We start from the raw sequence: 18382 nt of genomic DNA, 5'->3' as shown, positions 1-18382 counted from the left end.
AAGACCTTAAAAAATCCTAATCGCCAAAAAACGACTTCTATATATTGCACACATAATTCACAATGGGTTACAAAATGGGCTCAAAAAATTTTCTGGGGGGCATTGCCCCCAGGAGGCTTGTCCATGAGCACTCTGACTTGTGCTTGTCGACCCAAGCCTCCACTCCATGGACTAAGTCTCAGAAAATCTCCCACCAAAATACCACACAACATTATTCGAGTCGGGTCAGGTCATCAACCGGATCAAACATAACTAGGCTCTACAAAGCCCAACATGACAAACATGGACAAATCGGAGGCTTTGGTTCTACCAATGGAAAGGTATATATTTTATTATCCTCCTAAATATTATGTTTGTAGTGTTTTTTCTCCTTTATTAGCTTGGTATTTGTTAATTTGCGAGATGTTTTTTTCAAATATTTTTAATGAACGTAAGTTCAAAATAGTGAAATGTGGGGTGCTTGGTTCACTAGTTACAATAAATTTGGTTTTTCTTTTGCCAGGCTTGGTGTATTAGTTTTTCTCATGCTTTTCATAAATGAAATGAACTATACCATATGGAGGAAACAACATATTTGTATAAGATGGTTTTGTGGAGGTTGAACTGATTCTCAGATTAGTGTTGGATAGATACAATGCATGATTTTAACAAATGGCCAAAGGGCACCTGCAAGACTTGTACTATAGTTGGTAAATAAGATGTGAATCAGGTTTTTTCACTGCGTGTTATAGACTTTTCACATTGTTACTTTTTATAATCGGTGGAGTTGGGGTAATTCTTCATGAGGGGACAAATGACGAACCTAGGATTGTTCCTATAGTTCTCAAAGAGTTATTCCATCTAACTTCTATGGGTAATTTTGGCTTCTTTTATCTTCCCAATGAGCATGTTGTAGGTTTACTAAGTTGCTGTTTTTTAAACTGAAAAAAATAAGTGCTGAAACTTATAAGCGCTGAATTTAAGTGTTGAAAAAGTTGTTTGTTTAGATGTTGAATATCTTTGTTACACATTGCTGAAACTAGTAAATTGTCTTTGTTACCCTTACAATCATATTATACATTGTTTGCATGTTTCAAATGCTTATTTATTATCAAACACAATAAAATATATTATTTCTTATAAAATTAAAATACAATTTATTTTTAAATAATAAATAATACTCAAATATTCAATTTATAAATAATAATTTCTATTTATAAAAGCCCACAAATTTCAAATTAAAAATAATAATGTCATACAAGTCACCAAAATTTGAAATCAACTTTAAAAGAACTTAATTTTGGATGAATAATTTTCGATGGAAATGAAGGATGTGTAATTATAAAAGCACCCTATGAATTAATAAGGGCAACCCACACTATAGCCATTTTTTGTTTTGTTTTATATGGGTTAAAGTTTTTGGAATGAGCAAATTTTTAGTGAGGATGGTTTATATGGTCTAGAAATCATTCTCACCAAAAATCAGTTTATTTTGAAACTTCTAACTCGTCAAAAATAGTTTTCAAAAAAAAAAAGGAATAATTTACGGTTCTTGAACTTGTTTTGATAGGGTTAGAAGTTTCAAGATGTGCTGATTTTTTGTGAGGATGATCTCCTTATTGTAGAGATCATCATCACAAAAAATCAACTCATTCCAAAACTTTTAACCCATATAAGACAAAATAATTTTGCTATGGTGTGGGTTTATTAATTTGTGGGGTGTTTATATACTTATCCATGGGATAGAAGAGGTAATATCCTTTTAAGAATAAGGGCATACTTGTCCATGCTCAAAAAAATAAAGGGCATACTTGTCCATGTTGAAAAAAGCGAAGTGCTTACCGTTTCAGTACTTTTTCTCAGCATCAAAATAGTGTTGAATTTTTTTCACTTATTTTCAGCAATAAGCGTTGAAAATATAGAGTAAACAAACGCGCTATTTTGACAAAAGTGCTGAATTTAATTTTTTTCAGCAATAAGCGCTGAAAAATAGCGCAAACAAATACCACCTAAGTAGTCTCAAGGATCTATTATTAGCTCAAAAGTCATCTGTTCGAAACAAACCAAAGCAAAAAAAAAATTCTTATACCAATATAACCCAAAAGAAAAACTAAATTAGTGATTTTGAGGTCTTTTTGGTAGATTTACTATGGTTTGGCTGCTTTGTACAACAATCTCAAAATTCAAATGACTCTCTAAACGCCATTATGGTATACATGTTTTTCATGTTGATAGCAAGATGTTCTCTTTCTTTTCTTTTTTTCCTTTTGACTATTGAGTTAATATCATCCACTTTTAGTTAAAAATAAAATTGAATGAATAGCAGGGCTATTGCAAGACCCGCATCTATTTTTAGCATTGAGAGCTTGTTTACGCATCATTTAATGACGCCGTCACTTCTCTTATTCATTAATTGTTTGAAACATTTATTTTTTTGATGACTTGTGATTATATATTTTCTTATTTACTCATCATATATGATTTACTCAGTCTTTTCTAGCTTCTTGGTTGATGAAGGTGTATGAGAGTGGGCGAAGTCTAAGGGGGGTACTTTTTTTTTTTTTTTTTCCGAGTAACAACAAATTAGGTTAATGAGGTATTCCATTAGAAACAAATCGGATTTAAAGTGTTGCAAGTCCAATTTTGGTTAAATTTTGTTGAGTCTTTCAATTTTTCAGTGAAGAGACACATGTGGAGATTGATAGAATTTAGACAACATTCCGGATGGGATACTTTGTATTATAATGAATGTATTACATCACAAATGGTAGATTAATTGTAATGGGGCAATAATTATAAGGTGTGATTTGAGTTCAACTCAAATTGATAACCATAATATCCTGTAATCACTAGAAAATAACTTAAATTTCCTATTCTTCAATTTTCAACCAAAAGCATTGGATTTATCTCTCGACCTCATCTTCAACCTTTTGCAAGGCAACAAATTCTTGAAAGAAATAAAATCGAAGGATTTGATAATATAAGAGAAAACCCTCAGATCCGAAGTATTAATCAACAAGAACAATAATAATCTCACACAAGACACAAGTTATACGTGGTTCAGTCAAAAAATCAATTTACGTCCACGGGAAAAAACAATGATTTCACTATAATAATCAAAGAAGAATTGGATTACAATTTCACTGTCTCTTGTATATCTCTCTCACACCCCATTAGGGTTCATCTCTTACCCTTTATATACTTAAGGTTACAAAGAGGGTAAACAGGTCATGCGGGTCGTGAACGGATTATCAAAAGATCCGGTTTGAATCTACAACAACTCTTCATATATAAGAATAGAAGACACAACCCAACATATTAGAAATCTAATCACTCATGTCCTGCTTGTAATTAGTAGCAAAAAAAAAAAAGTGAAACATGTGATTTTTTCTTTGCTATAATTGTAAAAAATATATATTCTATTAAAATAATGATTATAAATTTATCTATAATAAATATGTATCATTGTACAGCGCACGTGCACAACATAAAAAGTAGTTAATATTCTTATGTTTTTTTGTTTAAAATATAAATTAAAAAGCATGACGGATAGGTGGATTCAAAGGTAGATGACTTGGGAGATCTCCATGTGAGACACAATGTGCAATCCAACGTCTAGGGCATTCCCAATTTAGAGAAATATGCACGGGACATCCTTGATTTATGTGACATTTTGCGATTAATCAATAAAATTGAGATCTTGCAAGATAGATGATTTGGGAGATCCCCTTTTGAGACACGACGTCAAGGGCATCCTCAATTTAGAGAAATATCCATGAAAAGTTCTCGATACATGTGACATCTTGTAATTGGTCATTAAAACTGAGACATGGATTATTTGGTTCATTAAACTCAACGGACACCATTTCATAAGTAAAATGAATGAAATTGTTCTAAGTGGTCCAAACACATTTTCTATTTTTGGTGAATTGTAATATAATTTCACAGTGACTTCTAAAGTCATAGTTATACACGTTAAAAGCATTTACTTGCACACACATGTATAGACAAATAAATTTAAGTAAAGTCTATAATAGTCACACACGAAATACATGAAAGGACAAAAGACTATAATTCAAGATGATCTCTCATTGGAGAGCTTTTTTTATTTTAAATTATCATTTGTATGATCTGTATAGTTTGATAGATTTCAAACTAACTCATTTAAAATTGATCAGTAAATATCTGAAGCTCGGAAATTAGGACTAAAAATATGATATGAATCACAGTCGGCACATGCAGGGCCCATTAATATGCAAAGAGAACTTCTATTACCACACCAAATTTTTGACTTGTAAAATCAAAGTAATTTCAAAATGATTGGTGTATTGTAAGTAAAAATTATTGTGCTGACAGAATCTCTTAACTCCAACTCTATGATCTGCGATGAAACTAGCTATGAAATTCAAAGCACCCAAGCATTACCACGTGATGAACATCCTAAAAGCAAAAAAATGTCAGGTGGTTGTGAGAAGCGTGCGAGAAATGTCCCATCGTACAGTATAATTACATGGGCACATTGGGGTTTTTTATCGAACAGTCCAAGGCCCCATAGGTCATGACACATTCCTCTCGTGTGTCCTTTCTCTACGGTCCACACCCTCTCGTAGTCAAAAGTCTCTGTAACCTCATCACTTACGTGGCACAAGATGTGTAGCTAATCAATCCAGTAGTCTATTTCCCACGTCAGCAATGTATTATATTGTCTGGACGGCAAAAGTCGGTTGGCCCTCTGTGTGTATGGGGGCATTTTTGTCTTATATTATTGTGTGGCTACGAATTCCTTATCGTAAGAGGAGAAACAAGAACAAGACTAGTGCAATATTGCCGTTTATTTGGAAATTAAAGGCCACCAAACCAAACAACAGACAACCTGAATGTTTTTTTTTTTTTTTTTTAACTTTCATAATATTAATAACATTATCTTCCAATTATATATTTCCCATGGGACGAAAGCGAACTCATCATATAATGTGATTTTCAGTGATGGCTTTCTTCAGAGTTCTTCAAGTACAGTAGAATTTAACACCTTACCTAAATGGCAAAATATGCATGTTATAATTTCAAATATCTGTTAAAATCGTGATACTCGGATTACTCACATAGCATGTTCAATTGACTCTCTTGACGTGATATATGCGAGAATTGTAGATCACTCATTATGATTGTGTAGTGATCAGATCTAAAGATATAACACGTTATGTCAGAGAGTATGCCACGTGAGGTAGTTAGATTTTCACGACTTTATTAGTGTTGAGTAATTAGTAGTTGAATGTGGGTTTTGAGTATTTAACCAACTTATTTGATCAGTGAAGTTAAATTTTATATATATAAGGAGCGGTTCAACAATCTTAAAGTTTGTTAAACATTGTGTCATATATTTTTCAAAACATAGGTTAAAAGTTTTGGAATAGGCTGATTTTTGGTGAGGATGATCATCCTCACCAAAAATCAGCCTATTCCAAAACTTCTAACCCAATCAAAAGTGATTAACAAAAATTGAACGGTCCACGATTCTTCAATTTGTAAATTAAGGTTAGAAATTTCAAAATGAACTGATTTTTGGAGATGATGAGCTCTTCACCGTAGAGATCATACTTACAAAAAATCAGCTCATTCCAAAGCTTCTAACCCATGTTTTGAAAAATGTTTGACAAATTTTAGGACCGCTGAACCGCTCCCATATATATATATATAATTAACTAGAAAGTGGCATATGCTAATGCAAATGCATTAGAAGGGTTTATATGTAATTTAAAATTTAAAGTATTAATTAAAAAAATTTGAAAATTATATAATAAAAATGATATTTTTATTATTTTGAAAATTAATCAAAAAAAAAAGTTAAACCATTGTCGAACAAAAATAATCTTGATGCAATCCAAATTTTGATGGTGAACAACTTCTTCTCCGCCCTCTCCCATTATAATAGTAAAGATTTAAGATATTTTTAAAATTTTCCAATAGATAATCTAACTTTACAACTTGTTCGGTCATCAAACTAGTGGGAGGGCTTTTTATAATTTAAAAATTAACTTACATGAGTTTGAGTCAATCTTATTGAATTATATAATAAGGTTGTTTTTGTAAAAAAAAAATTAAAATAAAATAAAAACTAATGTGAATTACATCACTCTCTTATCATTATGTTAATAAAGATAATTTATTTATTTATTTATTTATGACAAATGAACTTTTCATTAGTTAACTCTAATTAATACGTGGATGCCAAACCTTTTCTAGCTCCAATCTCCTAGTGACCAGGGGATATATCAATATATATTGAGTAATGATAATCTGACACCCCCATGTGTCATAATCAAAATACTCTCTTGACGTGGGATATTTTAGAACCATAGATTTTCTTTTATTAAGATACACAATTGCACAGATTTATAGGGATGTGTAGTAATGTATCCAGAGGCGTAAAGTCTATGATTCACAGGAGAGTCAGAATATCACAACTCATATATATTTGGCTCAACAACTATACACAATCAAAATATTGAAAGAAAATGAACTCATCACTTATCAATCTGTCAACATGTGAGAAATCAACTACCTTAGGAAACTAAGGGTTGTGCCATGTAAATTTCCATTTTCACTAAATAACACCTCACCCCTCTAGATTCCCAGTTCACAAAATTTTAAAAACTAGAGAAAAAAACAATCGCAGTTGAATTTTACTTTAAAATTTAAGAGTTCAATGGTCATCCATTTTTCAAAGACTTAGATTAAATAAAAAAAAGCTTTTCTTTGAATTTTATTTTATTTTTATCTTTTTTAATATGATCTACGCCATGAATTCTAGGGGGCTGAGGAATTATTTGCCTGGCATTCTTGTGACCCTAACAAGTGAAATGGTCGTCGACTATTTTTGTAACTTTAGGTAAATTAGTGGATGGTTTATGTTATTAAATACAAATGATATCAAAACCTTATAAATATAATTACTATAATAAAAACACATGGAACATCTCACCAAGTCCTACACATTGAAAAGGCAATATAATTTCATTTCATATATATTTCATCCTCATCAATCATAAGAATAGTATAAAGGGTCTAAATCTACATAAAATATAGTTAAAATTGGCCAATAGGTTGAGTTTCTTCACACAAAATTTATAAGTGTCCATGTGCCAACTAACTTAGTTGGTAACATGGTTTTAAAACTCGGTTACGTGTCTCGTCCATACCTAATACCGAGTCGTCTTGGACGAGTTTTTTGATATATTTGAGATGTCTCATCCAAAATTTTCAAAAAAGAACTCGATGTATTAAATCTCATTCAAAAAATTGACTTGTGTGTTCTTCTCGTTCATGCTTGATAGTGAGACGACTCGAACGATACGTCTTGGTCTCGGACAAATTTTGAAATCATGGTTGGTAAAGTCATTGGGTGATGATACTATAAACTTGGGGTTCAAATCCCGATAACACTAAGTTACTAATTCAGTAAAAATAGACTTACTAATAAAAGGAAAGATTTATCTCATCCCTCTGCCTCTTCAAGATAATAGATAAATTGATGTGAGAATAAATCAAAATAAAATGAGTCTGATGAGAATTCGATTAATTATCAAGATATCATGAAGATAGAATTAGATTTTATAACTATCTAAACTTTGGATAGTTGGTTTCCATTTGGGGATTATACAAATTAATGCATCAATGATAAAGATGATTTCATTTTAAACTAACTCAAAAAGATACTTTAAGCTTTATTAAGGGTTGTTTTGCTCAAATGGATTACCACATTAGCAATCCAACTCTACAGCCCTTTAAATTTCATTGAAAATCTCGTATTCAAAAAAATCATAAAACAATTTCTTTTAAGCTTGATCCAAGGTTTTGAAAATGTACATGAAACTTTCACCTCACTTCCAAACTTAAAATTAAAATTCAACACTGAAAAATAATTTTTTTTTCCAAAATTCATAGAATTTTCTCCAATACAATCCCGAACACATGAGATCATGTTTTTGGATGCCACAAGGTGAGCCCAAGGACACATAATAAGGTGAAATCCTTACCTAGTAAGGCTAGTTGGACTCATTCAATCATTGGTCCTAAGGATAATTTAGATAGACGTGATTCATGTTATTAGTCCATAATCGAATAAAAACCTATAAAATTTAAAACTAAGTTAATTTATAGAGTAGGGATCCAGCCAGGTGTCCCGTTCCTAACCAATGTCAGGTGGCACCCCATTTTATGTCACATGGCATGTTCCTAACCAATGTCAGGTGGCACCCCATTTTATGTCACATGGCATTCTTGGTGACCCAGTAACCGTATGGATATATTGTCCAATCCTTGGTGAATCTAAACAAAAGATCAATTTAATTGGTGATGTGCATTCATTGATAATAGCATTGTCTTAAGAACGATTTCTAATCGTTGGATTTAAATTCTTTTTCAAGAGATTTGATCTAGTGGATACAAGTTATCAAACACTATGATTTTCTTGTACATAGGTACACTCAGGGATGGACCACATATCCATACAATTATTAGGTCCCAAAAAATGTCATGTGGCATAAAATGGGTTGCCACTTGACCTTGATTAGCGACGGGACACCTGACTGGATCCCTACTCCAATGAGTCATGCTAGAGTAACATTGAAATTGACATCATTTCACGCATTGTTGTGCAATAAATGCTTCTTACTCGTATCTCGATGAAAGTATCTATGGTTATGTACGCACATCCACATTGGCAAGGTGTGAAACAATGTCAATTTCAATGTTATTCAGCATTTTTCCTACTCTAATTTATTAGGGTGGGCAGATTTCTATAAATCTTTTGACAGTTTATTAGTAGTGATTTTATGATGTTTACAAAATGAAAAATACAGAAGTAAATTTGAATTTGACATGGTCTCAAATGTTGTTGATGTGGATGTGTCTATAAAATCATAGATATTTTTCATTGAGATACGTGTGAAAAGTATAGATCTATGGTTTTGTGCACATCAATATCCCAAACGATGTCAATTTCAATATTACTCCAACACGACTCTTAGAAAATAGAGATCTATATTCATTGCTTGGGAGATTAAGATCATTTATTATTGTTTAAACAACCTTTTCATTCTCCTTTACCTAGCCCTAATATATCGTGAGATAATTTGTATTTTATCTTATAAATCATTAAGTTTAGTTGTAAATTGGAATGATGGGGACCTGAATCTGATACAAAGTAAACGCCAATATAATATAGAAGGCCCACATCATTGCTTTATATTTAAGTTATTATTCAATAATAATTTAAACTACATTATGTCATACAATTAAGATTATACAAATTACTCTACTTCGTTGGTATGATTTATTTAATTAAAAACTTGAATTCGAAATTATCATGAAAATCTAACTGGCAACAAATGTGTGACAGTAGTGCTCTAAGGTAATCATATCTGTAAATAAAAACAAAATCAATAAGAAAGAAGCTGTTATTGTCCACCGCCCCATTTTTTTCCTTAAATTAGAATGAAAGAATACAGACCCCACAAGAAACAAGGTTCCCAATGTCTAAGAAGACGACAATAGCAACCTAACAAAATCAATTGGATATTCTCATGTCCATTTGCAAATTCCCAAATTGGTCTCAATTATGAAAAATGATTCCATGGATCTTACGTGGCACTTTTCTAGATTAGTACTTCAGTAAAAATAGATTCGATTAGTTGGATTCGATTATTTAGGAAATTGGAATTCAATCTGATTGATCCTTGATTTCTTGTCATAAGTAATTAGGATTGGTTAATTATTTACGCCCTATGATTTAGTTTTTATATATCTCATGAAATATAATTGTGGAGGCCAATTTTGTAATAAATCGATTTCGATCACGATTTCGACATTCAATCCATAAAATAATAATAAAAATATGAAAAAATAGGGAAGACAAATATTTTTTATATGATTCAATATACATGTCTACTTTCACAGGGTCGAGGAATCGTTTTACTATAGATCTTACGGTTACATCACCTCCTCTCCCTCTTCTTTTACTTTCTTCTCCCTTTTCCTTCTCCCTTTATAATGACCTCCCGACCTTTAAATAGAAATATCCTAATTAAAATCTTAACCATAATTAAGTTACAATTGATCACATTATCTTTTATCCAAATTAATAATTACATATAAAGGAGAATAATCATCTTAAATTAAGATTCTTCCTTAATAAGATAGAACTCTTTTTAAATGATACTACGTGTCCACATCGATATGCTCATTAATGATGCAAATAGACGATCTGGATGGAAGAAGATTTTATCCCTTCACATATCAATGATTAATTAAAATGTATCAAATAGAACTATTGAAAAATAAAATTTATTCTAATATGAGATCTACTTAGAATTTGAAAAGTGGACCCTTAATCCCAAACTAAAGAAAATATAATTATAATAGTTCATCCGAGTCATATATTCCATTTAATGCGTGAAAGTGGTGGTTAGGTGAATTTCAATATCATAGTTGACATATTGCACGAAGCTTCAAACGAATCGCGTGTTGTAATCTCCAATTCTCCATATGTGACACAAGTAACTAGAATGTCTTTCTAAAAAAAGAGATATAAGCGAAATAATGAAATTTTACTTAAAAAAAATATCATTAAACTACCTAAATTTCTTTTAATTTGATGATTGGAATGATCAATGAAGATAAAATCGAAGAATTAAGATTAATTATAGAATTAAAGATAGGAGAATAACATAATGATGAGATTTCTCACCCACAAGAATGGTTTTAGGTTTGGAAGTCCTATTATTAATGGATTAGGTTTGAGTCCGATTGTTACTAAATTTCTACCAATCCAATAAAAAAATTTTGATCAAACCCTAATAATCAATCCTGCCAACTTATCATTTTATCTTTTCATAGTTAAGCAAGTTAGGAATCCGAATCCAATGTAATAATCTATACCGGTTATGATCTTATGGATCGGGTCTTTGATCCATTATAGCCCTAGAGTTGGGAACCTGTAGCATTCAAACTCCCTGAAGCACCTAAATATTTCTCCAAACATGGGAATCCCGAGAAACATCTAGTGGTCTGACCTTAATGGAGCGTCATATTCAAGTGTATTATATTAGATTGACTTTCCATGCGGATATGTATCGGAACATGCTATGTGTCGCCAAATCAGTGGTTTATATTTTGTAGAAAATAGCTGTTTGACACGTACCATACGGTAGACTTTCGACACGTGGAAAAACTGAAGAGAAGGAGCTTTTTAAAAATTATCAGGCAAACCATGTCCGGAACTAAACCGGTACTTTTCCTAGAGAATCCAACGAGTTCGATATTGGGACGATGCTACTAGACTGTCGGATTATATCTCGAGGAATAAATATGATTTTTGTGGGTGTCACAGTCAGCACAGTGTCTAACGCAGTGTCTGTATGGTTACTTCAGTATTTTCCTCGTATGTCTTTATCCATTTGACTCTCATTATCATCCGTTAGATGGTTTGAATCCGAGAGATTTCCATTGGGTGTTTATTAAAATGACTGAATTACCCTTGCTGTGCTATTTCTACTCTTTTGTGCCATGGGGGAATGGGGGGGGCCAAACTTGCTTCTTACCGTACCAACAGCGTAAGAAGGACTCCATTATATAATAGGACACTACAAAAAAATGGGACTACAAAGGATCTAATCCCAATTTTAATGATTTTCATGAAATATCTACTTGATATTTAACGATCAATGATAAATACCTGAAGTCTTCATTATTATTAATTGTGTTAATTTTTTTACTTAAAAGTTATATATGGTTTGATTAAAAATATTTTATGAGAATCACTTTTGTAAAAATTGTTTAGACCTTGCATTTTCAAAATATAGTAAATAAAATTTTACATAATCAAAGGCGGAACCTAGGGATTACTCTTTTTGTTTTGAGAACATTTGAGATATCTGTGGACACAAAATTTTAGAATCCTTTTTGTTATTGATTTAGATCAAGGTCTCACAAATAAATCATTAAATAAGAAAAAAGAAAAAGAACAAGAGAGAATTTATGTGAATCGAAGAAATAAGCTACTTGCATGAGTTCAATAAGAACCAGTCCACTATATTTTGTATTTCAATATTACATGGTTCCATCTCCCCCCTTTTTATTTTTCTTTTCAAAATCCCTCTTCTTTTGTTTTTCTTTTACAATGATTTTACTCATTTAAATAGAAAAGAACCCTAATCCTTAAAATGAATGATAGACTTCTTTAGATAGTTATTGTTAGATTCACCCATATCTAAAGATATTAATTATTAGAATATAACAATTATCTATAAGAAAAAAAATATTTTTTTATTAAGATTATTTATTGATTAAACATAATCAAATCTTGATAATACAATATGTCATGATTACCCCCACTAATTTTGAGTGATTTTTTTGTGCAAAGCCAAATATCGGTTTGACATATTTTGCAGATGGCGTAAGCAACAGAGAGAAAATTTTCTCTCTCTTGCCTGCATATCTTTAACCCACAAATTTCAGTTTTAAGATCTTAAAACTGAAAAAGGGTTGTGAGACCCATGGTAATTGAATGCACATCCTTGTAGATTTCATTAAAAAAAACTCATGGTAAAAGAATATATATATATTTTTTTTGAACTTGATGTAAGATGTTGAAAATGGATGACTACAAAACATTAAAATTTAAAATTAAAATTTAATGATGAAAAATAAATTTTTTTTTTTAAATTCATAAAATTTGTCCTTTACAACGTTACGGTATTGGATCATGTTTTTGAATTCCACATGATGATCTAATAAGAAAATTACATTTTTTTCACTGTAGACAGAAGAGATAAAAATTTTCTCTTATTATTTACGTCATCTACGCCATATACGTCAAAGAGATGTTGGATCATAAGAAAAAAATCACTTCTAATGTAAAATATGATGCTTTTTTTAGAATTATGAAAAGAAAACCTTTACTTTTACACGATCAAAATATCATTTTCTGAAAAGATGTCAAAACCGACTAAAAATAATTTATACGTTTGATGGGCTCCACATGATCGATCCCTAGTTTGTAAGAAGATCTTAGAAGAAGCAAACTCTGTCGTATCAGAAAGAGCCGTGAAAGCTTGAAACTGCCCTAAATTCTTTTTTGTAAACTTGATTTCTCTACCAAAAGGAGGAAGCAATTGATTGTTAGATATAAAAATAAAGAATGATCTTTTACAGACAAATTAAGTATTTTAGAATATTAATGTGTAATAATTAAAATTTGGTGTGCTAATACAAATTTTCAGAATTTACCGTTTAATATTCAGACTTAAAAAGTTTATCCAGCCAAAGCCCAAAAGATGAATTATTAATAATTTAATATTATTGATGGTTGTGGCAGAGAGGCTATGGTAAAAATAAAGTAAGGTCATATTGGTCATTTCATATTAATTAGACAATAAACCACTCCGTGAATGGTCGGTCGAAGACAGGAAAAACATGATTGATGTTCAAGTAGGACCCACCCACTCACCACCCCCATGACCTATTACTCCCTAACTTTTTCTATAAAATATCACTCTAGCAAGCACCAAGGAACAACTCAGAAAAGCAGAAAAACTGTGAAAGAAACCCAGAATTAGAAAATCTAAACCAGGTCCAGGGGAGATTCAGAAATGGAGGGGAAAGAAGAAGATGTGAGGTTGGGAGCCAACAAATTCTCAGAAAGACAACCAATTGGAACATCAGCCCAGAGCCAAGACAAAGACTACAAAGAACCACCACCAGCACCCTTGTTTGAGCCTGGTGAGCTCTCTTCATGGTCTTTCTACAGAGCTGGAATCGCTGAGTTTATGGCGACTTTTCTCTTCCTCTACATCACGATTTTAACTGTGATGGGTGTAAGTAAATCGACCAACAAGTGTGCAACTGTTGGGATTCAAGGAATCGCTTGGTCTTTCGGTGGTATGATCTTCGCTCTCGTTTACTGCACCGCAGGAATCTCAGGTACTCTTTTAATTTCTTTAAAAAAAAAAAAATCTCAAATTTTGTTCTCTGTTTCATGATTTTAAATCTCGGCGGAGACCGAGATGACTCGCCCGAGTCATCTCTTTTCGACGGATTTACACGGCATCTGAGAGACTTCACACCTTATCTCGAGATAAACGAGATGACTCGAGCAATATGTGAAAATCGCGATCGAGTCAATAAAACTCGGTCGATTCAACTGGGATTTTGTATATTTTGATTAAAATAATAATTATATAAATAAACAGAACTTCGATTGCCACACTGACTTTTACTAGCAGCACACCAAGATGTGAATATATTGTTGATGGTATACATATGGAAATGGTGTGCTGTTACTAAAAGTTGGTGTGGTAATATAATTAACTCGGTCTCGTCCATGGACGAGACGAGACGAGACGCCAGACCGAGTTTTGAAATTTTGTGAATTTGAGAAGTATGCGTTGTTGTGGTTGTGAACAGGGGGTCATATAAATCCTGCCGTGACGTTTGGGTTGCTGTTAGCGAGGAAATTATCGCTCACACGTGCGGTGTGGTACATGGTGATGCAGTGTCTTGGTGCGATTTGTGGTGCTGGTGTGATTAAAGGGTTTGAGAAGAGTCAGTATAAGGTTCTTGGTGGTGGGGCCAATGTTGTAGCCCATGGTTACACTAAGGGAGATGGTCTTGGTGCTGAGATCGTTGGAACCTTTGTTCTCGTCTACACTGTCTTCTCTGCCACTGATGCCAAGAGGAGTGCAAGAGACTCTCATGTCCCTGTAAGTATCATTGTCACCATAGCTTTTCTTTCTCAATTTCCCTAATTTAAAGCGTAGTTAAAAAAAAAAAATCGTTGATTCGACTCGAATGAATCAACTCGTAAGCTTGATTAGAATTGGAAGCTACACAGTTGTTACAAAATTGAAGGAACCAACTTGTCTATTGGACTCGGCAACTCGGCCGAATCAATCTGAAAACTTGACCTGTCTAAATTGAACTTAGTCAGATCTGAAACCCTATGTCGAAATCCTTGATTTTTCTAGATTTCAACTCTTGAAGAAAACCCTTTATTTTAACGAAAATCCTTCCTCTTCTACTTGCCCAATACTCGGTTCTTGTTCATAATATATGAACGTTGAACTCAACGAGATAATAGGATGATAGGTTGAAGACTGGTTTTAGGATGAAAAATGTCGTGGGTACTACTGGGTGAAGATAAGGACCAGGTTAAATAACTAAATAAATATTTTGTTTTGACTCGTTCGAGTCGACTTGAGATTTTTAAGTTGACTCGACCTGTTGGACATTCAAGTCCAGCTTTAAAACTATTATTTAAAGCATAGTTTTATAACTAGACTTGACTCGGTCAAGTTGACTCTAAAGAGCCAACTTTAAATATTTGATGACCTCAAGGCTTTGTTTGGATGCTAGTAAGTAAGTAGAAAGTAACCACCTGAATATAGGTTTGAAAGAAAATATATTTTAGAAAGTAGAAAGTAAATTTTTACTAATTTTTAAATTTCAATCCAAACAACTTTTTAAAGTAAAAGAAAAAATATTTTTGTAAGAGTCGATATACTTAAAAAAGTATTTATTTTTATTTTTATTTTTGAAAGTTGGAAAGTTAAATATTTTTTGGATTAATTTTAAAAATTTACTATATATATATATATATTTTATTAGTGAAAAAAAATTGCCTTCTATCTTTTAAAGTGTGTATTCTCCCAACCTATTTTATTCCCAAGTTACTTCTTACTTTGTACCCAAACGGGGCCCAAGTGTATGTGTATCCAAATGGGCTTTAAATGTTGTTATCATCAACCTTGGGTAGTTCTGGTCAAATAGGCTGTGATTTTTCTCGTTAAAATCAGTCGTCTTCAATCTACCTTCTTCTTCAACCTCAAGATTTATCTCATTCAAATTTTATACCTTAGTAACGCAAGAGAGTTTGGGAAATAGAAGATGATTTTTATTTTGGTTGTAACGAAAGGCTTTCTTCAAGAGCTTGAATAGGCTTAGGAAACTTTAAAATGGTTGGTTTTTGAGTAGAAAAATGTAAGGGTTTCTTCTGCAGAAGTTAGTGGATTCAAAACATGGTTTAGTAGGTTAAAGTGTAGGTAGATTTTTTGGGAGGAAAATTAAGGTTTTTGGATGGATTTGTCGGAGCAAAATCTAGGGTTTTGAAAATGGAGTTTCTGATCTAACACAATGATCCAAATGGGTTTCCAAGTTGACTCGTCCGAGTATCCTTATTGGCCCGACAAGTTGGTTCCTGTGAGTTTAGTTGTCGAGTTACTTCAGAATGAGTCGACAAGTTTTAAAACTATGATTTGTATTTAAGAGCTTGACTGGTGGTGTCAACTCTGTGTTTGAGGGAGTTATGGGTACTAGAGTTGGGCAATTTTGTTACTCCCGAGAGTCTTAAGGTGATCTTAAAATAATTGAAAATAGACTCATTTCAACTCATATGAGGTTACACTTGTTCTTTTCTGGGTGGGTAAATGGCTACCTTTTAGGCTCAATGGCCCCTTGTGTGTCAACAGTGATGAACTGTGTTGGCTTGTGCAGGTGTACCATAGTTCCCGTCAACTGACCAATGTTGAATGGTTACTATAATTTGAGGGCTTTCTAATGGTTTGATTTTGATTGGAATTATGGTTGTTGATGTTGTGATGGACAGATCTTGGCACCTCTGCCCATAGGTTTTGCGGTGTTCTTGGTCCACCTTGCGACCATTCCCATAACAGGAACTGGTATCAACCCTGCTAGGAGTCTTGGTGCTGCCATCATCTACAACCAGGACCATGCTTGGGATGACCATGTAAGCTTCCTCTCTTCTCTTCAATTTTCTTAATCTACTACTTCGAGTAGGAAAACTGTTGCTGTGATCATAATTCTCGGATACTCCACGTATGCAATAATCTGGATCATTGATTGGTTGGTCCATCAGTAGTGGTCTATCTGAAATGAGCAATTTGGTTTTGCCTTTTAATTTGAATTATACAAGCTATTGCTTCTTGGCCTCATGGGGAGGGGGAGGATCAGCCCTCAAATGAACCCTTTTATGCCAGAATGCATCACAAATTGCATTCTTGAGATATGTCTATCTCTATCCTTGTAATTTTATCTGTGATGCTTGAGATGGGACTAATTATTCAAGAGTTGATGTGTCAGAATGGCCTAGTTTGAGGGATCCGCAGAGCACCACATGGAACTTATAATGAAAATTATGTATGTGAAATTCTTCGAATATATGATCCGATCTAATTATTGTTTTAATGGAAATATGGGCAGTGGATTTTCTGGGTGGGACCCTTCATTGGTGCAGCACTGGCAGCGGTATACCATCAGATCGTGATCAGGGCGATTCCCTTCAAGTCCAAGTCATAGATGATGACGACGATGAAGATGATGATTGGCAGCCAGTAATACTGTACTCAAAAGATGGAGATCTCAATGTTGTTTGTTGGTTTTTCTTATATAATATCCGGGTAGTGTGTGAGTGTGTGTGTGTGTGTGTGTAAGGGGTTGTCTCCCCCTCTTGAATCTGTCTTTCACGTAGTAAGAGTGGTCAGTGGTGTGGCACTCACTGTGGCTGTGAATTGTACAGATGGAGTTTGTATCAAGAAGAAATTCCACTGACCAAACCTTGCCTTTCCTCTCCTCTCCTCTCTAGTATCTATCTGAATAATTTATTGCTATTTTGGGGTTAAGTTTATTCTTATTTTACACAGTTTTAAAACTCGATTCAAATCGACAAGATGGCTTTGTAACTTCTTTCCTACTCTACTAAAAAAGTCCAGAGCCTACTCGTGGGGGTTGGGTTTGGTAAATTTATAGATAATTTCAGAAAAAGTTTTTTTTTTAATTTTTTTAATTTTTTTAAGTTACGATAAAAATATCAGAAAAGCTTCATAAAAAAATTAGGAAATTTTTTTGAGATTACAAAAATGATGTTTTTGGGTTTCTTGTCAAAATCCATCATCCATCTTCCATGGATCTATTGAAGAGAGGAGATATTATTGATTCTCTTTGATAACAATTACAGCAACCCAAAAAAGATTTTGTACAAATCAAATTTTATTAAGACAGAAATTTTACTTTTAATAAATCTCAATCGAATCAAATTAATCTTATCTTAATCTCAATAGATACGATGTGTACTGTAGTATATTATATTAGAATACAAAATAATTAATTACTCCAATATCTTCAACCTCCCTGAAAATCCCTAACGCATGTTTGATTGTTAGAAATTTTCTGAGAAAATTATTTTTTTCCCGTTGAAGTTGATTTTCTTAAAATTGTGAGAAAGGGAAAACAAATTTCCTTCCATGATATAAAACTTTAAGACTGGCTATCTGTTGATTAAAACTTTTCCAGTAACCCCCACAATTTCAATCCTAAGTTGAAATTGTGGGGG

General features: G+C 32.7%; 1 protein-coding gene across 1 annotated transcript; it reads left to right on the top strand.

Moving 5' to 3' along the window:
* Nucleotides 1-13541: 13541 nt before the first annotated feature.
* Nucleotides 13542-17618, top strand: LOC147386225 (aquaporin PIP1-2-like). The gene is made up of 4 exons (XM_086422461.1): nt 13542-13959; nt 14443-14738; nt 16640-16780; nt 17254-17618. Exons 1-4 carry the CDS (start codon nt 13629-13631, stop codon nt 17347-17349), a joined length of 864 nt encoding a protein of 287 aa, XP_086278587.1. The 5' UTR covers nt 13542-13628; the 3' UTR covers nt 17350-17618.
* Nucleotides 17619-18382: the final 764 nt, after the last annotated feature.

The sequence above is a fragment of the Akebia trifoliata genome, chromosome 14, assembly GCF_017979445.1.
Source record: "Akebia trifoliata isolate Shusen 1 chromosome 14, ASM1797944v1, whole genome shotgun sequence".
Lineage (NCBI taxonomy): Eukaryota > Viridiplantae > Streptophyta > Magnoliopsida > Ranunculales > Lardizabalaceae > Akebia > Akebia trifoliata.
This window is presented reverse-complemented; position numbering and strand designations above follow the sequence as displayed.

What these genes read in the sequence shown, in the direction of transcription:
- LOC147386225 (XM_086422461.1), top strand. Translation starts at nt 13,629, where the DNA reads ATGGAGGGGAAAGAAGAAGATGTGAGGTTGGGAGCCAACAAATTCTCA. An exon ending in CTGCACCGCAGGAATCTCAG is followed by an intron (nt 13,960 to 14,442) that starts GTACTCTTTTAA and finishes GGTTGTGAACAG; the next exon opens with GGGGTCATATAAATCCTGCC. An exon ending in CAAGAGACTCTCATGTCCCT is followed by an intron (nt 14,739 to 16,639) that starts GTAAGTATCATT and finishes TGTGATGGACAG; the next exon opens with ATCTTGGCACCTCTGCCCAT.